The sequence below is a fragment of the Salmo salar genome, chromosome ssa15, assembly GCF_905237065.1.
Source record: "Salmo salar chromosome ssa15, Ssal_v3.1, whole genome shotgun sequence".
NCBI classification, from domain to species: domain Eukaryota; kingdom Metazoa; phylum Chordata; class Actinopteri; order Salmoniformes; family Salmonidae; genus Salmo; species Salmo salar.
Window position 1 is genome coordinate 107,689,005 of NC_059456.1, and position 24,396 is coordinate 107,713,400.

The following is a 24,396-nucleotide window of genomic DNA, read 5'->3' on the forward strand; positions in this document are numbered from 1 at the left end:
AGAAAAGAGTCTAGACTGGGGTGGCTGGAGTCTTTGACAATTTTAGGGCCTTCCTCTGACACCGCCTGGTATAGAGGTCCTGGATGGCAGGAAGCTTAGCCCCAGTGATGTACTGGGCTTGTTCGCACTACCCTCTGTAGTGCCTTGCGGTCGGAGGCCGAGCAGTTGCCATACCAGGCAGTGATGCAACCAGTCAGGGATGCTCTCGATGGTGCAGCTGTAGAACCTTTTGAGGATCTCAGGACCCATGCCAAATCTTTTCAGTCTCCTGAAGGGGGAATAGGCTTTGTCGTGCCTCTTCACGACTGTCTTGGTGTGTTTGGACCATGTTAGTTTGTTGGTGATGTGGACACCAAGGAACTTGGAAGCTCTCAACCTGCTCCACTACAGCCCTGTCGATGAGAATGGGGGCGTGGGTCCTCCTTTCCTGTAGTCCACAAAGAGGCACTGAGTTTGAAGGTAGGCCGGAAATACATCCACAGGTACTCTCCAATTGACTCAAATGATATCAATTAGCCTATCAGACAGCTTCTAAAGCCATGACATCATTTTCTGGAATTTTCCAAGCGGTTTAAAGGCACAGTCAACTTAGTGTATGTAAACTTCTGACCCACAGGAATTGTGATACAGTGAATTATAAGTGAAATAATCTGTCTGTAAACAATTGTTGGAAAAATGACTTGTGTCATGCACAAAGTAGATGTCCTAACCGACTTGCCAAAAACTATAGTTTGTTTAACAAGAAATTTGTGGAGTGGTTGAAAAAAACGAGTTTTAATGACTCCAACCTAAGTGTATGTAAACTTCCTACTTTAACTGTACACATAATATGGCATTTGAAATGTCTTTATTATTTTGGAATTTTTTGTGAGTGTAATATTTACTGTAAATTTGTTATTGTTTATCTATTTCACTTGCTTTGGGTAATGTAAACATATGTTTCCCATGCCAATAAAGCCCCTTAAATTTAAATTGACGAGAGAGAGAGAGAGAGAGAGAGAGAGAGAGAGAGAGATCATTTAAATTGACGAGAGAGAGAGAGAGACAGAGAGAGAGGGGAGAGAGGAGAGAGAGAGAGGAGAGAGAGAGGAGAGAGAGAGCGAAACAGAGAGAGAGAGAGAAAGAGAGAGAGAGAGAGAGGGGAGAGAGGAGAGAGAGAGAGAGGAGAGAGAGAGGGAGAGAGAGAGAAGAGAGAGAGAGAGAGAGAGAGAGGAGAGAGAGAGAGAGAGAGAAGAGAGAGAGAGAGAGAGAGAGAGAGAGAGAGAAGAGAGAGAGAGAGAGAGAGGAGAGAGAGAGAGGAGAGAGAGAGAGAGAGAGAGAGAGAGACGAGAGAGAGGAGGAGAGAGAGAGAGAGAGAGAGGAGAGAGAGAGAAACAGAGAGAGAGAGAGAGGGAGAGAGGGAGAGAGAGAGAGAGAGAGAGAGGGGGAGAGAAAGAGAGAGAGAGAGAGAGAGAGAGAGAGAGAGAGAGAGAGAGAGAGAGAGAGAGAGAGAGAGAGAGAGAGAGAGAGAGAGAGAGAGAGAGAGAGACTTACTGTCGTTGGCCACCTCAGCCTGCTGGGTGTCAGCTCCCCAGCCCCGGCCCTGGGAGTGGTGACGGCAGTAGAGTTGGTAGCAGCTGGCTGGTAGAGGGCAGGGAGGGGCAGTAAGCCATCCTTCTGATGCACACCCAGAGGTAACTCCCTCAGCTGGGGCAGTTTCGGCTCTGCCTCTAAAGGTAACAAACACACGGTCGGATATCCCAGTGGAAAACACATCTGTCTATGTTTATCGTAGGGTTTAGCTTCACCGTGTCACATGTTTACCTGATTTGGGAACACCACATTTAAAGCACTTCTCTCCTCTTGAAGTTCTGAACCCCACACTGTTAGAACAGCAACAGAGAGCAGTGAGAAAGGAGAACAGATGAGAACACACACACACACAGCGAGGTTGTTAGCTGTTGTACCTTGTTACAGAGCCAGTCCTCAATTGGCGCGGGGTTTAGGGTCACTGTAGTGCAGTAGACACCCTCTTGGCCTAGGATAGACAGAACCCTCTGAAAGAGAGAGAGAGAGAGACAGGCAGAGAGAGAGAGGGGAGAGAGAGAGATAGGCAGAGAGAGGGAAAGTGAGAGAGGGAGAGAGAGAGAGACAGGCAGAGAGAGAGAGAGAGAGGGAGAGAGAGAGAGGGAGAGGGAGAGAGAGAGACAGGCAGAGAGAGAGAGAGGGAGGGAGAGATAGGCAGAGAGAGAGAGAGAGAGGGAGAGAGAGAGACAGGCAGAGAGAGAGAGAGGGGAGGGGAGAGATAGGCAGAGAGAGAGAGAGAGAGAAGGGAGAGAGAGAGACAGGCAGAGAGAGAGAGAGGGAGAGACAAAGAGAAAGAGAGAAACAAAGAATGATTATCATAGATAAGTGGTCAGCATTCTAGAGAGAGAGGAGCCCACTCACAAGAGGGCAGAATGAGTAGAGATGTTTCCCATGCCAATAAAGCCCATTGAATTGAATTGAGAGAGAGTGGGAAACAAAGTGAAAGAGAGAAGAGTGGGGGAAAGAGAGGTGAGAAGAGAGGGGAAAGAGGTGAGAAGAGAGGGAGAGGTGAGAAGAGAGGGGAAGAGGGGAGAAGAGAGGGAAAGACAGGTGAGAAGAGAGGGAAAGAGAGGTGAGAAGAGAGGTGAGAAGAGAGGGAAAGAGAGGTGAGAAGAGAGGGAAAGAGAGGTGAGAAGAGAGGGAAAGAGATGTGAGAAGAGAGGGAGAGGTGAGAAGAGAAGAGAGGGAAAGAGAGGTGAGAAGAGAGGGAAAGAGCGTGAGAAGAGAGGTGAGAAGAGAGGGAAAGAGAGGTGAGAAGAGAGGGAAAGAGGTGAGAAGAGAGGGAAAGACAGGTGAGAAGAGAGGGAAAGACAGGTGAGAAGAGAGGGAGAGGTGAGGAAGAGAAGAGAGGGAAAGAGAGGTGAGAAGAGAGGAAAGAGAGGTAGGAGAAGAGAGGTGAGAAGAGAGGGAAAGAGAGGTGAGAAGAGAGGGAAAGAGAGGTGAGAAGAGAGGGAAAGAGAGGTGAGAAGAGAGGGAGAGGTGAGAAGAGAAGAGAGGGGAAAGAGAGGTGAGAAGAGAGGGAAAAGAGAGGTGAGAAGAGAGGTGAGAAGAGAGGGAAAGAGAGGTGAGGAAGAAAGGGAGGGAGAGGTGAGAAGAAAGGGAGGGGAGAGGTGAGAAGAGAGGGAGAGGTGAGAAGAGAGGGAAAGAGGTGAGAAGAGAGGGAAAGAGAGGTGAGAAGAGGGAGAGGTGAGAAGAGAGGGAAAGAGAGGTGAGAAGAGAGGGAAAGAGAGGTGAGAAGAGAGGGAAAGAGAGGTGAGAAGAGAGGGAAAGAGAGGTGAGAAGAGAGGGAAAGAGAGAGAAAAATTGAGGACAAGAGAGAAATGCAACCTCTCAGCTGAAGGGAAATTGGGACGGACGGAGAGCTGTATGTGTGTGTTCCATCGGCCACCCTGTTAGCCATTTATATGTGTGTGTGTGTGTGTGTGTGTGTGTGTGTGTGTGTGTGTGTGTGTGTGTGTGTGAGAGAGAGAGTGTTGTGTTTGTCAACCCCCTTAAGGGGGAACCCTGGTCACAGTGTTAGCCAACCTGAACCCCCAACCTGGCAACGCAGCCAGTATAAAAACAGAGTATTTACCATTCCATATTCATATGCGGTATATTTCACAACGCAGCAATGGTGAGGCGTGCCACGAGTGGGACGGTCTGTGGCTAAAATATATCTCCCACCTACGCCATTTGATTAGGTCATGATACTGTAGTCCCACTTAAATTTAACAACAACGGTGTCATTTAACAACAATGGTGTCATTAAGTTACATGTTTCATTTAACAACAATGGTGTCATTTAACAACAATGGTGTCATTAAGTTACATGTTTCATTTAACAACAATGGTGTCATTAAGTTACATGTTTCATTTAACAACAATGGTGTCATTAAGTTACAACTGTTTCATTTAACAACAATGGTGTCATTAAGTTACATGTTTCCATTCAACAATGGTGTCATTAAGTTACATGTTTCATTCAACAACAATGGTGTCATGTAACAACAATGGTGTCATTAAGTTACATGTTTCATTTAACAACAATGGTGTCATTTAACAACAATGGTGTCATGTAACAACAATGGTGTCATTTAACAACAATGGTGTCATTCGTTACATGTTTCATTCAACAACAATGGTGTCATTTAACAACAATGGTGTCATTTAAGAACACTGGCGTCATGCAGTTACAGGAACCTATCCCACAGAAGGGAATAGACACCCAACCCTCCCTCCCTCCACCCTCCTCCTCCCTACACCTCCCTCACTCCCTTCCTCCACCCCTCCCTCCCTTCCTCCACCCCTCCCCGTCCCTCCCTCCCTACACCCTCCTCTACCCCTCCTGACCCCTCACCAAACACCCAACCCTCCACCCCCTAACGACTGGACTCACTGGATAAAAGAGTGTCAGAAAGAGGGATTTGGGGACGAGAGGGAGGGGAGGAAGAGAAAGGGGTGAGTTGAAGTCCTCTGTTGAAAGATAAAAAAGGAGAGAGAGAGAGAGAGAACAGAGAGACAGAGAGGTAGAGAGAGACAGAGAGAGAGACAGAGAGAGACAGAGAGAGAGTGACAGAGAGAGAGACAGAGAGAGAGAGACAGACAGAGAGACAGAGAGAGAGTGAGAGACAGAGAGAGAGATGAGAGAGAGAGAGAGAGAGAGAGAGAGGGAGAACAGAGAGACAGAGAGAGAGAGAGGTAGAGAGAGACAGAGAGAGAGAGAGAGAGAGAGCAGAGAGAGACAGAGAGAGTGAGAGACAGAGAGAGAGTGAGAGAGAGAGAGAGAGACGAGAGCGAGAGAGAGAGAGAGAGTGGCTGGGGGAGTCCGATGGTGTGTCAATACAGTTACACCAACACACATCAGCATCAGAAAACACAGGTGTGTGTGTCATGTTCAGGATTATGTATGTGTGTGTGTATTTGTGTGTGTGTGTGTGTGTGTGTGTGTGTGTGTGTGTGTGTGTGTGTGTGTTGCTAGAGTGACCTGATTGGTCTCCATCCAGCGGCAGGCCTCCTGTATGTGATTAAACTCCACGAAGGCGAATCCACGGCTCTGACCTGGTCACCACGCCAACCAGCCAGCGCCATGGCAACCCAACAATAACAACAACAACATAACATAACATCAACGCAGTGAAGGGGGGGTTAGTGCTTCATAAAGAGACAGAGAGACAAAGAGAACAGGGTGCTTTCGATCCCAAATGGACCCTAAGGGGATATACACTGGGGTAGAAATGGTAGGTTTATAGCTGATACACTGGGGTATAAATGGTAGGTTTATAAGCTGATACACTGGGGTATAAATGGTCGGTTTATAGCTGATACACTGGGGTATAAATGGGAGGTTTATAGCTGATACACTGGGGTATAAATGGGAGGTTTATAGCTGAGACACTGGGGTATAAATGGTAGGTTTATAGCTGGAACACTGGGGTATAAATGGTAGGTTTATAGCTGATACACTGGGGTATAAATGGTAGGTTTATAAGCTGATACACTGGGGTATAAATGGTAGGTTTATAGCTGATACACTGGGGTATAAATGGTAGGTTTATAGCTGATACACTGGGGTATAAATGGTAGGTTTATAGCTGATACACTGGGGTATAAATGGTAGGTTTATAGCTGATACACTGGGGTAGAAATGGTAGGTTTATAGCTGATACACTGGGGTATAAATGGGAGGTTTATAGCTGATACACTGGGGTATAAATGGTAGGTTTATAGCTGATACACTGGGGTATAAATGGTGGTTTATAGCTGATACACTGGGGTATAAAATGGGAGGTTTATAGCTGATACACTGGGGGTATAAATGGGAGGTTTATAGCTGAGACACTGGGGTATAAATGGTAGGTTTATAGCTGATACACTGGGGTATAAATGGTAGGTTTATAGCTGATACACTGGGGTATAAATGGTAGGTTTATAGCCTGATACACTGGGGTATAAATGGTAGGTTTATAGCTGATACACTGGGGTAGAAATGGTAGGTTTATAGCTGATACACTGGGGTATAAATGGTAGGTTTATAGCTGATACACTGGGGTAGAAATGGTAGGTTTATAGCTAATACACTGGGGTAGAAATGGTAGATTTATAGCTGATACACTGGGGTAGAAATGGTAGATTTATAGCTGATACACTGGGGTAGAAATGGTAGGTTTATAGCTGATACACTGGGGTATAAATGGTAGGTTTATAGCTGATACACTGGGGTACAAATGGTAGGTTTATAGCTGATACACTGGGGTACAAATGGTAGGTTTATAGCTGATACACTGGGGTATAAATGGTAGGTTTATAGCTGATACACTGGGGTATAAATGGTATGTTTATAGCTGAGACACTGGGGTATAAATGGGAGGTTTATAGCTGATACACTGGGGTATAAATGGTAGGTTTATAGCTGATACACTGGGGTAGAAATGGTAGGTTTATAGCTGATACACTGGGGTATAAATGGTAGGTTTATAGCTGATACACTGGGGTATAAATGGTAGGTTTATAGCTGATACACTGGGGTACAAATGGTGGGTTTATAGCTGATACACTGGGGTAGAAATGGTAGGTTTATAGCTGATACACTGGGGTATAAATGGTAGGTTTATAGCTGATACACTGGGGTATAAATGGTAGGTTTATAGCTGATACCCCAGTGTATCAATGGTAGGTTTATAGCTGGAACACTGGGGTATAAATGGTATGTTTATAGATGATACACTGGGGTATAAATGGTAGGTTTATAGCTGATACACTGGGGTATAAATGGTAGGTTTATAGCTGATACACTGGGGTATAAATGGTAGGTTTATAGCTGATACACTGGGGTATAAATGGTAGGTTTATAAGCTGATACACTGGGGTATAAATGGTAGGTTTATAGCTGATACACTGGGGTATAAATGGTAGGTTTATAGCTGATACACTGGGGTATAAATGGTAGGTTTATAGCTGAGACACTGGGGTACAAATGGTAGGTTTATAGCTGATACACTGGGGTATAAATGGTAGGTTTATAGCTGATACAACTGGGGTATAAATGGTAGGTTTATAGCTGAGACACTGGGGTATAAATGGTAGGTTTATAGCTGATACACTGGGGTATAAATGGTAGGTTTATAGCTGATACACTGGGGTATAAATGGTAGGTTTATAGCTGATACACTGGGGTATAAATGGGAGGTTTATAGCTGATACACTGGGGTATAAATGGTAGGTTTATAGCTGATACACTGGGGTATAAATGGTAGGTTTATAGCTGATACACTGGGGTATAAATTGTAGATTTATAGCTCGATACACTGGGGTATAAATGGCAGGTTTATAGCTGATACACTGGGGTATAAATGGTAGGTTTATAGCTGATACACTGGGGTATAAATGGAGGTTTATAGCTGATACACTGGGGTATAAATGGGAGGTTTATAAGCTGATACACTGGGGTATAAATGGGAGGTTTATAGCTGATACACTGGGGTATAAATGGTAGGTTTATAGCTGATACACTGGGGTATAAATGGGAGGTTTATAAGCTGATACACTGGGGTATAAATGGTAGGTTTATAGCTGATACACTGGGGTATAAATGGTATGTTTATAGCTGATACACTGGGGTAGAATGGTAGGGCCCCAATGTCCAACTAATACCCCAGATAAAATAGGGGTTGATTTGGGATTAGGGCAGAGAGAGAGAGAGAGAGAGAGAGAGAGAGAGAGAGAGAGAGAGAGAGATATCTAACCACTCTTCACTTTGAGTAAGGTCTCTAATCTCAAAGAAAAGTGACGCTACGGGCAGAGTAAAACAAACACACCCACTTCAACACAAGCTCCTCTATGGCAGAGTAAAACAAACACACCCACTTCAACACAAGCTCCTCTATGGCAGAGAAGCGCAGGGATATATTTATCGCTAGCAGTGAACTGACAAGTTGATCCACACTTTCACTCTACACACAGAGAACAGCTTCCCAACACAACACACACACACCCTGTCTTTCACAGACCCAGTAGAGAGGGATGGAGGGATGGAGGGATGGAGAAGAAAAGTGGTTAGCCAGTGAGAGCAAGGAAAAGGAGAAAAAGAGAGAGGAAGAGAGCGAGAGAGAGAGAGAGAGAGAAGAGCGAGAGAGAGAGAGAAAGAGAAAGAGAGAGAGGGAAGAAGAGAGAGAGAGAGGGAAGAGAGAGAGAAGAGAAGAGAGAGGGAAGAGAGAGACAGAGAGAGAGAGAGAGAGAGAGAGAGAGGGAGAGAGAGAGAGAGAGAAAGGAAATCACGGCTAGCGTGTGTGATGTGTGACCATGATGACAGTACTTCATGCCAGTGGTAACATAAGCCTGTTATAACATGTGTTACGTTCATGTGTCGTGTTAGGGTGTCGTGTAGGGTACTAGTTACCAGGAGGGTGTTATGTAGGGTACTAGTTACCAGGAGGGTGTTATGTAGGGTACTAGTTACCAGGAGGGTGTTATGTAGGGTACTAGTTATCAGGAGGGTGTTATGTAGGGTACTAGTTACCAGGAGGGTGTTATGTAGGGTACTAGTTACCAGGAGGGTGTTATGTAGGGTACTAGTTACCAGGAGGGTGTTATGTAGGGTACTAGTTACCAGGAGGGTGTTATGTAGGGTACTAGTTACCAGGAGGGTGTTATGTCATGTAGGGTACTAGTTACCAGGAGGGTGTTATGTAGGGTACTAGTTACCAGGAGGGTGTTATGTCATGTAGGGTACTAGTTACCAGGAGGGTGTTATGTAGGGTACTAGTTACCAGGAGGGTGTTATGTCTTTTAGGGTACTAGTTATCAGGAGGGTGTTATGTAGGGTACTAGTTACCAGGAGGGTGTTATGTCATGTAGGGTACTAGTTACCAGGAGGGTGTTATGTAGGGTACTAGTTACCAGGAGGGTGTTATGTCATGTAGGGTACTAGTTATCAGGGGAGGGTGTTGTGTAGGGTACTAGTTACCAGGAGGGTGTTATGTAGGGTACTAGTTACCAGGAGGGTGTTATGTAGGGTACTAGTTACCAGGAGGGTGTTATGTAGGGTACTAGTTACCAGGAGGGTGTTGTGTAGGGTACTAGTTATCAGGAGGGTGTTATGTCTTGTAGGGTACTAGTTACCAGGAGGGTGTTATGTAGGGTACTAGTTATCAGGAGGGTGTTATGTCTTGTAGGGTACTAGTTACCAGGAGGGTGTTATGTAGGGTACTAGTTACCAGGAGGGTGTTATGTCGTGTAGGGTACTAGTTACCAGGAGGGTGTTATGTCATGTAGGGTACTAGTTACCAGGAGGGTGTTATGTGGGTACTAGTTACCAGGAGGGTGTTATGTCGGTGTAGGGTACTAGTTACCAGGAGGGGTGTTATGTCTTGTAGGGTACTAGTTACCAGGAGGGTGTTATGTAGGGTACTAGTTACCAGGAGGGTGTTGTGTCGTGTAGGGTACTAGTTACCAGGAGGGTGTTATGTCGTGTAGGGTACTAGTTACCAGGAGGGTGTTATGTCGTGTAGGGTACTAGTTACCAGGAGGGTGTTATGTCGTGTAGGGTACTAGTTACCAGGGGAGGGTGTTATGTCTTGTAGGGTACTAGTTACCAGGAGGGTGTTGTGTCGTGTAGGGTACTAGTTACCAGGAGGGTGTTATGTCGTGTAGGGTACTAGTTACCAGGAGGGTGTTATGTCGTGTAGGGTACTAGTTACCAGGAGGGTGTTATGTCTTGTAGGGTACTAGTTACCAGGAGGGTGTTATGTCGTGTAGGGTACTAGTTACCAGGAGGGTGTTATGTCGTGTAGGGTACTAGTTACCAGGAGGGTGTTATGTCGTGTAGGGTACTAGTTACCAGGAGGGTGTTATGTCTTGTAGGGTACTAGTTACCAGGAGGGTGTTGTGTCGTGTAGGGTACTAGTTACCAGGAGGGTGTTATGTCGTGTAGGGTACTAGTTACCAGGAGGGTGTTATGTCGTGTAGGGTACTAGTTACCAGGAGGGTGTTATGTCTTGTAGGGTACTAGTTACCAGGAGGGTGTTATGTCGTGTAGGGTACTAGTTACCAGGAGGGTGTTATGTCTTGTAGGGTACTAGTTACCAGGAGGGTGTTGTGTCGTGTAGGGTACTAGTTACCAGGAGGGTGTTATGTTGTGTAGGGTACTAGTTACCAGGAGGGTGTTATGTAGGGTACTAGTTACCAGGAGGGTGTTATGTAGGGTACTAGTTACCAGGAGGGTGTTATGTAGGGTACTAGTTATCAGGAGGGTGTTATGTCTTGTAGGGTACTAGTTACCAGGAGGGTGTTATGTAGGGTACTAGTTACCAGGAGGGTGTTATGTCGTGTAGGGGTACTAGTTACCAGGAGGGTGTTATGTCATGTAGGGTAGTAGTTACCAGGAGGGTGTTATGTAGGGTACTAGTTACCAGGAGGGTGTTATGTCGTGTAGGGTACTAGTTACCAGGAGGGTGTTATGTCGTGTAGGGTACTAGTTACCAGGAGGGTGTTATGTCTTGTAGGGTACTAGTTACCAGGAGGGTGTTGTGTCGTGTAGGGTACTAGTTACCAGGAGGGTGTTGTGTCGTGTAGGGTACTAGTTACCAGGAGGGTGTTATGTCGTGTAGGGTACTAGTTACCAGGAGGGTGTTATGTCTTGTAGGGTACTAGTTACCAGGGAGGGTGTTGTGTCGTGTAGGGTACTAGTTACCAGGAGGGTGTTATGTTGTGTAGGGTACTAGTTACCAGGAGGGTGTTATGTTATGTAGGGTACTAGTTACCAGGAGGGGTGTTATGTAGGGTACTAGTTACCAGGAGGGTGTTATGTAGGGTACTAGTTACCAGGAGGGTGTTATGTAGGGTACTAGTTACCAGGAGGGTGTTATGTAGGGTACTAGTTATCAGGAGGGTGTTATGTAGGGTACTAGTTACCAGGAGGGTGTTATGTAGGGTACTAGTTACCAGGAGGGTGTTATGTAGGGTACTAGTTACCAGGAGGGTGTTATGTAGGGTACTAGTTACCAGGAGGGTGTTATGTGGGTACTAGTTACCAGGAGGGTGTTATGTAGGGTACTAGTTACCAGGAGGGTGTTATGTAGGGTACTAGTTACCAGGAGGGTGTTATGTAGGGTACTAGTTACCAGGAGGGTGTTATGTAGGGTACTAGTTACCAGGAGGGTGTTATGTCATGTAGGGTACTAGTTACCAGGAGGGTGTTATGTAGGGTACTAGTTACCAGGAGGGTGTTATGTAGGGTACTAGTTACCAGGAGGGTGTTATGTAGGGTACTAGTTACCAGGAGGGTGTTGTGTCGTGTAGGGTACTAGTTATCAGGAGGGTGTTATGTAGGGTACTAGTTATCAGGAGGGTGTTATGTCTTGTAGGGTACTAGTTACCAGGAGGGTGTTGTGTCGTGTAGGGTACTAGTTACCAGGAGGGTGTTATGTAGGGTACTAGTTACCAGGAGGGTGTTATGTCTTGTAGGGTACTAGTTATCAGGAGGGTGTTATGTCGTGTAGGGTACTAGTTACCAGGAGGGTGTTGTGTCGTGTAGGGTACTAGTTACCAGGAGGGTGTTATGTAGGGTACTAGTTACCAGGAGGGTGTTATGTCATGTAGGGTACTAGTTACCAGGAGGGTGTTATGTAGGGTACTAGTTACCAGGAGGGTGTTGTGTCGTGTAGGGTACTAGTTACCAGGAGGGTGTTATGTAGGGTACTAGTTATCAGGAGGGTGTTATGTCGTGTAGGGTACTAGTTACCAGGAGGGTGTTATGTCATGTAGGGTACTAGTTACCAGGAGGGTGTTATGTAGGGTACTAGTTACCAGGAGGGTGTTATGTTATGTAGGGTACTAGTTACCAGGAGGGTGTTATGTAGGGTACTAGTTACCAGGAGGGTGTTATGTAGGGTACTAGTTACCAGGAGGGTGTTATGTCGTGTAGGGTACTAGTTACCAGGAGGGTGTTATGTAGGGTACTAGTTATCAGGAGGGTGTTATGTAGGGTACTAGTTACCAGGAGGGTGTTATGTCATGTAGGGTACTAGTTACCAGGAGGGTGTTATGTCATGTAGGGTACTAGTTACCAGGAGGGTGTTATGTAGGGTACTAGTTACCAGGAGGGTGTTATGTCGTGTAGGGTACTAGTTACCAGGAGGGTGTTGTGTCGTGTAGGGTACTAGTTACCAGGAGGGTAGAGAGCTGGGGGGAGAGAGAGAGAGAGAGAGAGAGAGAGAGAGAGAGAGAGAGAGAGAGAGAGAGAGAGTGTGAGGGAGAGAGAGAGAGAGAGAGAGAGAGAGAGAGAGAGAGAGAGAGAGAGAGAGAGAGAGAGAGAGAGAGAGAGAGAGAGAGAGAGAGAGAGAGAGAGACAGAGAGAGAGAGAGAGAGAGAGAGAGACAGAGAGAGAGACAGAGACAGAGAGAGAGAGACAGAGAGCTCAGTATCAGTCTCACCTGAAGACTTGTTCCTCATCAGGCGAATCAGAACCTCTGTTGGATCAATCCGCTGGTCCTGGAGCTGAGCACGTATCTACACACACACACACACACACACACACACACACACACACACACACACACACACACACACTGAGTAACGGAGAAACTGCACCACTACTCTTAAACATATGTTGTTGTTTTGTTTTTACCAGAAAACGATAATAATCCATTGGATAATTTGTCATAGACAGCGATTAGTAATGTTTTAAACTAGTCTGTTTTAAACTAGTCTGTTTTAAACTAGTCTGTTTTAAACTAGTCTGATCTAAAATAGACAGCGATTAGTAATGTTTTAAACTAGTCTGTTTTAAACTAGTCTGTTTTAAACTAGTCTGATCTAAAATAGACAGTGATTAGTAATGTTTTAAACTAGTCTGTTTTAAACTAGTCATGTTTAGACTCCAGACACCCCAGTCATAGACTGTTCTCTCTGCTACCACACGGCAAGCGGTACCGGAGCGCCAAGTCTGGGTCCAAAATGCTCCTTAACAGTTTCTACCCCCAAGACATCAGACAGCTGAACAATTAATAAAATGGCCACCGGACTGTTTACATTGACCCCCCCTCCCCATTTGTTTTGTACACTGCTGCTACTCGCTGTTTATTACCTATGCATAATCACTTCACCCGTACCTACATGTACATGTTACCTCTGTACCGGTACCCCCTGTATATAGCCTCCACATTGACTCTGGACCGGTACCCCCTGTATATAGCCTCCACATTGACTCTGTACCGGTACCCCCTGTATATAGCCTCCACATTGACTCTGTCCCGGTACCCTCTGTATATAGCCTCCACATTGACTCTGTACCGGTGCCCCCTGTATATAGCCTCCACATTGACTCTGTACCGGTACCCCCTGTATATAGCCTCCACATTGACTCTGTACCAGTACCCCCTGTATATAGCCTCCACATTGACTCTGTACCTAATACCCCGTATATAGCCTCCCCATTGACTCTGTACCGTAATACCCTGTATATAGCCTCCACATTGACTCTGTACCGGTACCCCCTGTATATAGCCTCCACATTGACTCTGTACCAGTACCCTCTGTATATAGCCTCCACATTGACTCTGTACCGGTACCCCCTGTATAGCCTCCACATTGACTCTGTACCGTAATACCCTGTATATAGCCTCCACATTGACTCTGTACCGTAATACCCTGTATATAGCCTCCACATTGACTCTGTACCGTAATACCCTGTATATAGCCTCCACATTGACTCTGTACCGGTACCCCCTGTATATAGCCTCCACATTGACTCTGTACCGGTACCCCCTGTATATAGCCTCCACATTGACTCTGTACCGGTACCCCCTGTATATAGCCTCCACATTGACTCTGTACCGTAATACCCTGTATATAGCCTCCACATTGACTCTGTACCGTAACACCCTGTATATAGCCTCCACATTGACTCTGTACCGTAATACCCTGTATATAGCCTCCACATTGACTCTGTACCGGTACCCTCTGTATATAGCCTCCACATTGACTCTGGACCGGTACCCTCTGTATATAGCCTCCACATTGACTCTGGACCGGTACCCCCTGTATATAGCCTCCACATTGACTCTGTACCGTAATACCCTGTATATAGCCTCCACATTGACTCTGTACCGGTACCCCCTGTATATAGCCTCCACATTGACTCTGTACCGGTACCCCCTGTATATAGCCTCCACATTGACTCTGTACCGGTACCCCTGTATATAGCCTCCACATTGACTCTGTACCATAACACCCTGTATATAGCCTCCACATTGACTCTGTACCGGTACCCCCCCCTGTATATAGCCTCCACATTGACTCTGTACCGTAATACCCTGTATATAGCCTCCACATTGACTCTGTACCGTAACACCCTGTATATAGCCTCCACATTGACTCTGTACCGTAATACCCTGTATATAGCCTAGTTATTGTTATTTTATTGTGTTACTTTTTATTTTAAAAATGTACTTCATTTTATTAAGTAAATATTTTGTTAACTCTATTTCTTGAACTGCATTGTTGGTTATTAAGGGCTTGTATTCAGCATTTCACTGTGAGGTCTACTACACCTGTTGTATTCAGCATTTCACTGTGAGGTCTACTACACCTGTTGTATTCAGCATTTCACTGTGAGGTCTACTACACCTGTTGTATTCAGCATTTCACTGTGAGGTCTACTACACCTGTTGTATTCAGCATTTCACTGTGAGGTCTACTACACCTGTTGTATTCAGCATTTCACGGTAAGGTCTACTACACCTGTTGTATTCAGCATTTCACTGTAAGGTCTACTACACCTGTTGTATTCAGCATTTCACTGTGAGGTCTACTACACCTGTTGTATTCAGCATTTCACTGTGAGGTCTACTACACCTGTTGTATTCAGCATTTCACTGTGAGGTCTACTACACCTGTTGTATTCAGCATTTCACTGTGAGGTCTACTACACCTGTTGTATTCAGCATTTCACTGTGAGGTCTACTACACCTGTTGTATTCAGCATTTCACTGTGAGGTCTACTACACCTGTTGTATTCAGCATTTCACTGTGAGGTCTACTACACCTGTTGTATTCAGCATTTCACTGTAAGGTCTACTACACCTGTTGTATTCAGCATTTCACTGTAAGGTCTACTACACCTGTTGTATTCAGCATTTCACTGTAAGGTCTACTACACCTGTTGTATTCAGCATTTCACTGTGAGGTCTACTACACCTGTTGTATTCAGCATTTCACTGTAAGGTCTACTACACCTGTTGTATTCAGCATTTCACGGTAAGGTCTACTACACCTGTTGTATTCAGCATTTCACTGTAAGGTCTACTACACCTGTTGTATTCAGCATTTCACTGTGAGGTCTACTACACCTGTTGTATTCAGCATTTCACTGTGAGGTCTACTACACCTGTTGTATTCAGCATTTCACTGTGAGGTCTACTACACCTGTTGTATTCAGCATTTCACTGTGAGGTCTACTACACCTGTTGTATTCAGCATTTCACTGTGAGGTCTACGACACCTGTTGTATTCAGCATTTCACTGTGAGGTCTACCTACACCTGTTGTATTCAGCATTTCACTGTGAGGTCTACACCTGTTGTATTCAGCATTTCACTGTGAGGTCTACTACACCTGTTGTATTCAGCATTTCACTGTGAGGTCTACTACACCTGTTGTATTCAGCATTTCACTGTAAGGTCTACTACACCTGTTGTATTCAGCATTTCACTGTGAGGTCTACTACACCTGTTGTATTCAGCATTTCACTGTGAGGTCTACTACACCTGTTGTATTCAGCATTTCACTGTAAGGTCTACTACACCTGTTGTATTCAGCATTTCACTGTGAGGTCTACCTACACCTGTTGTATTCAGCATTTCACTGTGAGGTCTACTACACCTGTTGTATTCAGCATTTCACTGTGAGGTCTACTACACCCTGTTGTACTCCAGCATTTCACTGTAACGTCTACTACACCTGTTGTATTCAGCATTTCACTGTGAGGTCTACTACACCTGTTGTATTCAGCATTTCACTGTAAGGTCTACTACACCTGTTGTATTCAGCATTTCACTGTAAGGTCTACTACACCTGTTGTATTCAGCATTTCACTGTAAGGTCTACTACACCTGTTGTATTCAGCATTTCTGTGAGGTCTACTACACCTGTTGGTTATTCAGGGCATTTCACTGTGAGGTCTACTACACCTGTTGTATTCAGCATTTCACTGTGAGGTCTACTACACCTGTTGTATTCAGCATTTCACTGTGAGGTCTACTACACCTGTTGTATTCAGCATTTCACTGTGAGGTCTACTACACCTGTTGTATTCAGCATTTCACTGTGAGGTCTACTACACCTGTTGTATTCAGCATTTCACTGTAAGGTCTACTACACCTGTTGTATTCAGCATTTCACTGTAAGGTCTACTACACCTGTTGTATTCAGCATTTCACTGTAAGGTCTACTACACCTGTTGTATTCAGCATTTCACTGTGAGGTCTACTACACCTGTTGTATTCAGCATTTCACTGTGAGGTCTACGACACCTGTTGTATTCAGCATTTCACTGTGAGGTCTACTACACCTGTTGTATTCAGCATTTCACTGTGAGGTCTACTACACCTGTTGTATTCAGCATTTCACTGTGAGGTCTACTACACCTGTTGTATTCAGTATTTCACTGTAAGGTCTACTACACCTGTTGTATTCAGCATTTCACTGTGAGGTCTACCACACCTGTTGTATTCAGCATTTAACTGTGAGGTCTACTACACCTGTTGTATTCAGCATTTCACTGTGAGGTCTACTACACCTGTTGTATTCAGCATTTCACTGTAAGGTCTACTACACCTGTTGTATTCAGCATTTCACTGTAAGGTCTACTACACCTGTTGTATTCAGCATTTCACTGTGAGGTCTACTACACCTGTTGTATTCAGCATTTCACTGTGAGGTCCACTACACCTGTTGTATTCAGCATTTCACTGTGAGGTCTACTACACCTGTTGTATTCAGCATTTCACTGTGAGGTCCACTACACCTGTTGTATTCAGCATTTCACTGTGAGGTCTACTACACCTGTTGTATTCAGCATTTCACTGTGAGGTCTACTACACCTGTTGTATTCAGCATTTCACTGTGAGGTCTACTACACCTGTTGTATTCAGCATTTCACTGTGAGGTCTACTACACCTGTTGTATTCAGCATTTCACTGTAAGGTCTACTACACCTGTTGTATTCAGCATTTCACTGTGAGGTCTATTACTCCTGTTGTATTCAGCACATGAGATAACATTGGATTTGATTTGACTCTGAATAGCCCTCCATCAGCCCTCAATCAGCCTTCCATCAGCCCTCAATCAGCCCTCCATCAGCCCTCCATCAGCCCTCCATCAGCCTTCTATCAGCCTTCCATCAGCCCTCCATCAGCCCTCCATCAGCCCTCCATCAGCCCTCCATCAGCCTTCCATCAGCCCTCCATCAGCCCTCCATCAGCCCTCCATCAGCCCTCCATCAGCCCTCCATCAGCCTTCTATCAGCCTTCCATCAGCCCTCCATCAGCCCTCTATCAGCCCTCCATCAGCCTTCCATCAGCTCTCCATCAGCCTTCCATCAGCCCTCCATCAGCCTTCCATCAGCCCTCCATCAGCCTTCCATCAGCCCTCCATCAGCCTTCCATCAGCCCTCCATCAGCCCTCCATCAGCCCTCCATCAGCCCTCCATCAGCCCTCCATCAGCCCTCCATCAGCCTTCCATCAGCCCTCCATCAGCCCTCTATCAGCCTTCCATCAGCCTTCCATCATCCTTCCATCAGCCTTCTATCAGCCTTCCATCAGCCCTCCATCAGCCTTCCATCAGCTCTCCATCAGCCTTCCATCAGCCCTCCATCAGCCTTCCATCAGCCTTCTATCAGCCTTCCATCAGCCTTCCATCAGCCCTCCATCAGCCTTCCATCAGCTCTCCATCAGCCTTCCATCAGCCCTCCATCAGCCCTCCATCAGCCTTCCATCAGCCCTCCATCAGCCTTCCATCAGCCCTCCATCAGCCTTCCATCAGCCTTCTATCAGCCTTCCATCAGCCTTCCATCAGCCCTCCATCAGCCTTCCATCAGCTCTCCATCAGCCTTCCATCAGCCCTCCATCAGCCCTCTATCAGCCTTCCATCAGCCCTCCATCAGCCTTCCATCAGCCCTCCATCAGCCTTCCATCAGCCTTCCATCAGCCCTCCATCAGCCCTCCATCAGCCCTCCATCAGCCTTCCATCAGCCTTCCATCATCCTTCCATCAGCCTTCTATCAGCCTTCCATCAGCCCTCCATCAGCCCTCCATCAGCCTTCCATCAGCCCTCCATCAGCCTTCCATCAGCCTTCCATCAGCTCTCCATCAGCCTTCCATCAGCCCTCCATCAGCCTTCCATCAGCCCTCCATCAGCCTTCCATCAGCCTTCTATCAGCCTTCCATCAGCCTTCCATCAGCCCTCCATCAGCCTTCCATCAGCTCTCCATCAGCCTTCCATCAGCTCTCCATCAGCCCTCCATCAGCCCTCCATCAGCCTTCTATCAGCCTTCCATCAGCCTTCCATCAGCCCTCCATCAGCCTTCCAAAGTTTGCACCTTAGCAGAGAACTGCATGTCTGGTAACTCGCAGGCTGTTAATGAGTAGCAGCTATGTTAATGAGCAGCAGCTATGTTAATGAGTAGCAGCTATGTTAATGAGTAGCAGCTATGTTAATGAGTAGCAGCTATGTTAATGAGTGGCAGCTATGTTAATGAGCGGCAGCTATGTTAATGAGCAGCAGCTATGTTAATGAGCAGCAGCTATGTTAATGAGTAGCAGATATGTTAATGAGACAGGGAGAAACGATCAGTAGGTCAAATAATACATGAACCCCCCAGTCTATTCCAATGTAGATTACACAGTAACTGTCTATTCCAATGTAGATTACACAGTAACTGTCTATTCCAATGTAGATTACACAGTAACTGTCTATTCCAATGTAAAATGACACAGTAACTGTCTATTCCAATGTAGATTACACAGTAACTGTCTATTCCAATGTAGATTACACAGTAACTGTCTATTCCAATGTAGATTACACAGTAACTGTCTATTCCAATGTAGATTACACAGTAACTGTCTATTCCAATGTAGATTACACAGTAACTGTCTATTCCAATGTAGATTACACAGTAACTGTCTATTCCAATGTAGATTACACAGTAACTGTCTATTCCAATGTAAAATGACACAGTAACTGTCTATTCCAATGTAGATTACACAGTAACTGTCTATTCCAATGTAAAATGACACAGTAACTGTCTATTCCAATGTAGATTACACAGTAACTGTCTATTCCAATGTAAAATGACACAGTAACTGTCTATTCCAATGTAGATGACACAGTAACTGTCTATTCCAATGTAGATTACACAGTAACTGTCTATTCCAATGTAGATTACACAGTAACTGTCTATTCCAATGTAGATTACACTGTCTATTCCAATGTAGATTACACAGTAACTGTCTATTCCAATGTAGATTACACAGTAACTGTCTATTCCAATGTAGATTACACAGTAACTGTCTATTCAAATGTAGATTACACAGTAACTGTCTATTCCAATGTAGATTACACAGTAACTGTCTATTCCAATGTAGATTACACAGTAACTGTCTATTCCAATGTAAAATGACACAGTAACTGTCTATTCCAATGTAGATGACACAGTAACTGTCTATTCCAATGTAGATTACACAGTAACTGTCTATTCCAATGTAGATTACACAGTAAGTGTCTATTCCAATGTAGATTACACAGTAACTGTCTATTCCAATGTAGATTACACAGTAACTGTCTATTCCAATGTAGATTACACAGTAACTGTCTATTCCAATGTAAAATGACACAGTAACTGTCTATTCCAATGTAGATGACACAGTAACTGTCTATTCCAATGTAGATTACACTGTCTATTCCAATGTAGATTACACAGTAACTGTCTATTCCAATGTAGATTACACAGTAACTGTCTATTCCAATGTAGATTACACAGTAACTGTCTATTCCAATGTAGATTACACAGTAACTGTCTATTCCAATGTAGATTACACAGTAACTGTCTATTCCAATGTAGATTACACAGTAACTGTCTATTCCAATGTAGATTACACTGTCTATTAATAGTAACTGTCTATTCCAATGTAGATTACACAGTAACTGTCTATTCCAATGTAGATTACACAGTAACTGTCTATTCCAATGTAGATTACACAGTAACTGTCTATTCCAATGTAAAATGACACAGTAACTGTCTATTCCAATGTAGATGACACAGTAACTGTCTATTCCAATGTAGATTACACAGTAACTGTCTATTCCAATGTAGATTACACAGTAACTGTCTATTCCAATGTAGATTACACAGTAACTGTCTATTCCAATGTAGATTACACAGTAACTGTCTATTCCAATGTAAAATGACACAGTAACTGTCTATTCCAATGTAGATGACACAGTAACTGTCTATTCCAATGTAGATTACACAGTAACTGTCTATTCCAATGTAGATTACACAGTAACTGTCTATTCCAATGTAGATTACACTGTCTATTCCAATGTAGATGACACAGTAACTGTCTATTCCAATGTAGATTACACAGTAACTGTCTATTCCAATGTAGATTACACAGTAACTGTCTATTCCAATGTAGATTACACAGTAACTGTCTATTCCAATGTAGATTACACAGTAACTGTCTATTCCAATGTAAAATGACACAGTAACTGTCTATTCCAATGTAGATTACACAGTAACTGTCTATTCCAATGTAGATTACACAGTAACTGTCTATTCCAATGTAAAATGACACAGTAACTGTCTATTCCAATGTAGATGACACAGTAACTGTCTATTCCAATGTAGATTACACAGTAACTGTCTATTCCAATGTAGATTACACAGTAACTGTCTATTCCAATGTAGATTACACAGTAACTGTCTATTCCAATGTAAAATGACACAGTAACTGTCTATTCCAATTCTCCTCAACCCCCTTGTCATAACGACAGGGTACATACGCTAACCGGTAGAGCGCCAAGTGTTACGCCTAAATGCTACGGTGGAATGGTTATGTCATGACGTTGGCCTGTGGGTAAGGTTTATGACCCCCCCCCATAAATACCTTTCTCCCTTCCCCTCTCTGACCCTACTGAAGGACTTGAATAGCCTGTGTTAAATATAGAGAGTCTGGGAACATCAAACAAATGGGGAAAAGGAACCATATTTTGGTAATAAAACCAGTTGGAAATATGCTTGGGAACGTAATGAGTATGTATGTCAGTTCGGTTGTCATCTGAGACATTATGACTGATGACAGGACGACATAAACTGTACCTGAGAAAGTATACACCCTCTAGTTATCAGAGTAACATGGAATTGTTATGCAATTGAAATGTTTGATATTGAAATTGTTTGTTAGGAGATGAAATGTAATTTTAGCTTCCAAATGAGAGATTTGGGTTTTCATAAGGAAAGTGCCCTGCTTGATCAGTGGCCCACCCCTGTGAAGAGGAGGGGTTATAAACGATGAAACACATCCTTCCCCCCTCTCCACTATATAAGCCTTTGACGAAAAGATAACCAGGTTGTTCCAGTACGTGAGGTCTGCAGCCTCTACGTTAGAAGGACACACATGTCAAGGACAGAACTAAGCCAACCTCGGCGTGAGCTTTGGTGGCGAATGGTATGAACTTTGAGCTTATGCACTACAGAAGTGATACTTCCTAGCCGCTGTAGACGTGGGCTAGGAAAGGACGGACGACGGATCCAGTCTAACAGACGGACGAAGATACCACCACGTATCCAATTTACCACCAGAGACATTCTTAAGAGTTTACAGGAAGATCTGTTGGCCAACCCGGCCAGCATCTACGACCAACCTACCGAAGCGCAGCTCAGAGTAAATATTTATTGCATTTTCCTTTTCCAAATGGGCGGTAATTTAGTAATGCATAAGATAATGTATTTACGATAGCATAGCTGCTGTTTCTCTGTTCCTAAATCTTCCCGCTCTTTCATTCAAGCCCAACCCCCTTTCCTTTGTGTAACCAGCCATGATACAGGTTCCGTCCACCAGGACGTTTTCTGTATGACATCATTTGTATTCTGTGTGATTAGTTTAGGTATTTAGTAAATAAATAATTAAACCCAATTTTGTATTGCTGATTCAACTTGTTAGCCAGGGTTCGTGAAGATAGCCAAGAATTTACAACTTTCATTATGAGACTGAAAATAAGACAAGGGTTAATATTGACTGCTATCGATGTAAAATATTACAAAGTATTTTAAGAGTTTATTCGGAAGATAACGGCTCTATAAACGTTCTTCCGTGGTGCCCCGACTTTCTAGTTAATTACATTTACATGATTAGCTTAATCAGGTAATATTAATTACAGAGAAATCATTTTATAAGTTAGCATGTCATATCACTTAATCCGGCATAGCCAAAGACACGACAGTTACAACACAATCACATCCACTGATCAGACACACGCACTCTTCTGCAAAGCACCTCTGTAGTCGGCAATGGCAACACATACAGTTCACGGGGACACAGGAAGGAACACGGGGACACAGGAAGGAACACGGGGACACAGGAAGGAACACGGGGACACAGGAAGGAACACGGGGAAACAGGAAGGAACACGGGGACACAGGAAGGAACACGGGGACACAGGAAGGAACACGGGGACACAGGAAGGAACACGGGGACACAGGAAGGAACACGGGGACACAGGAAGGAACACGGGGAAACAGGAAGGAACACGGGGAAACAGGAAGGAACACGGGGACACAGGAAGGAACAGCTTTCTGGGTATTGGTCCTATCATTTCCCATCGTATATATATATATATATATATCTCTCTTTCGTAGAACATTGTCCATGAAGTGCTTAGGTTACTACACACATTGGCTGTAGGAGTATTAACATTATATTTACTGTTTTTATTGTTATTATTAAGAGTGGCTGTAGGAGTGTTAACATTATATTTACTGTTTTTATTGTTATTATTAAGAGTGGCTGTAGGAGTGTTTACATTATATTTACTGTTTTTATTGTTATTATTAAGAGTGGCTGTAGGAGTGTTTACATTATAATTACTGTTTTTATTGCTACTTGCCATCTTCTGCAGCTGTCTATCTTTCAACAGCAAACAGTGACATGTTGTTTCATGCTGTGCCTTCTTCCCTGCAGAACACCAGCTTGCTCTCGCTGCTGTCTCTTCGGATTTACACTTTTCTGAACTGACTTTAGGAGACTCCAGCTCCTTCTCCCCCCAGTAAAACTGGCCTCTGTGACGTCAAGCACCAAATAAGGGCATATACGTCACGGAATTTGCCCCACGAGCGAGAACATGCACAGTTGTTACCCATCTCCCCTGTTGTTGCGATCAGCCAATAGTCCTCTCCCTCCCCCCCATTCCCTTCCCCTCCCCCTCCCTTCCCGTTCCCTCTCTCCTCTCCCTTCCCCTCCCCCTCTCCCTTCCCGTCCCCTCCTCTCCTCTCCCTCCATCTTCCCCTCCCTCCTCTCCTCCTCTCCCTTCCCCTCCTCTCCTCTTCCCTTCCCACCTCCCCCCTCCTCTCCTCTCCCTTCTTCTCCACCCCTCTCCCCCCTTCCCTCCCTCCCCTCTCCTCCCCCTCCCTCCCCCTCCTCTCCCTCCCCTCCACCCCTCCACCCCTCTCCTCTCCCCCCTTCCCCTCCCCTCCCCTCCTCTCCTCCTCTCCTCCCCTCCTCTCCTCTCCTCTCCCCCTCCCCTCTCCCCTCTCCCCCTCCCCTCCTCCCCTCCTCTCCCTCCCCCTCCTCTCCCTCCCCACCTCCCCCTTCCCCCTCCCTCCCCTCCCCTCTCCCCCCTCCTCCAACACCACACACCTCGTTGGCGGTAGCGTTGGGTGGCAGCATGCGTAACATGATGATGTTGGAAGGTCGTTGGTTCTGATCCAGAAGGTCCGGTCTGTACTCCATCAGCTCTCTCTGTTCTGGGTCCTCAGGACCGGCCCCCAGCCCCCCCCCTAGCGGCCCCGGGGCCTTTCCACCGTCCCCACCACAGTCATCCCCTGAAGAACCCATGGAGAAACCCTATGGACAGTCACATGTTACTAGCTACTACAATCAATAGTACTATTTACTACTGTAAAAACAACTACTACTTCTTCCACTACCAATAAAATTTATTGGAGAAAATATCATTTTCTAGTTTTACATCTATTATAGGTCTATAATATATTATAAACTGGGTGGTTCGAGCCCTGAATGCTGATTGGCTGACAGCCGTGGTATATCAGACAGTATACCACGCGTATGACAAAAC

At 44.9% G+C, this 24,396-nt stretch overlaps 1 protein-coding gene across 1 annotated transcript in view; it reads right to left on the reverse strand.

Moving 5' to 3' along the window:
- The window catches only part of LOC123727321 (uncharacterized), a 37,840-nt gene that overhangs the window by 13,165 nt on the left and 279 nt on the right, over window positions 1-24,396 (reverse strand). Inside the window, exons 2-6 of the mRNA XM_045696116.1 lie at window positions 23,958-24,164; window positions 12,477-12,552; window positions 5,033-5,106; window positions 1,947-2,036; window positions 1,547-1,656 (exon numbers count right to left, since the gene is read on the reverse strand). Of these exons, the coding sequence (XP_045552072.1) occupies window positions 1,547-1,656; window positions 1,947-2,036; window positions 5,033-5,106; window positions 12,477-12,552; window positions 23,958-24,155 (548 nt within the window). The 5' untranslated portion in view covers window positions 24,156-24,164. The remainder of the gene's footprint in view (window positions 1-1,546; window positions 1,657-1,946; window positions 2,037-5,032; window positions 5,107-12,476; window positions 12,553-23,957; window positions 24,165-24,396) is intronic.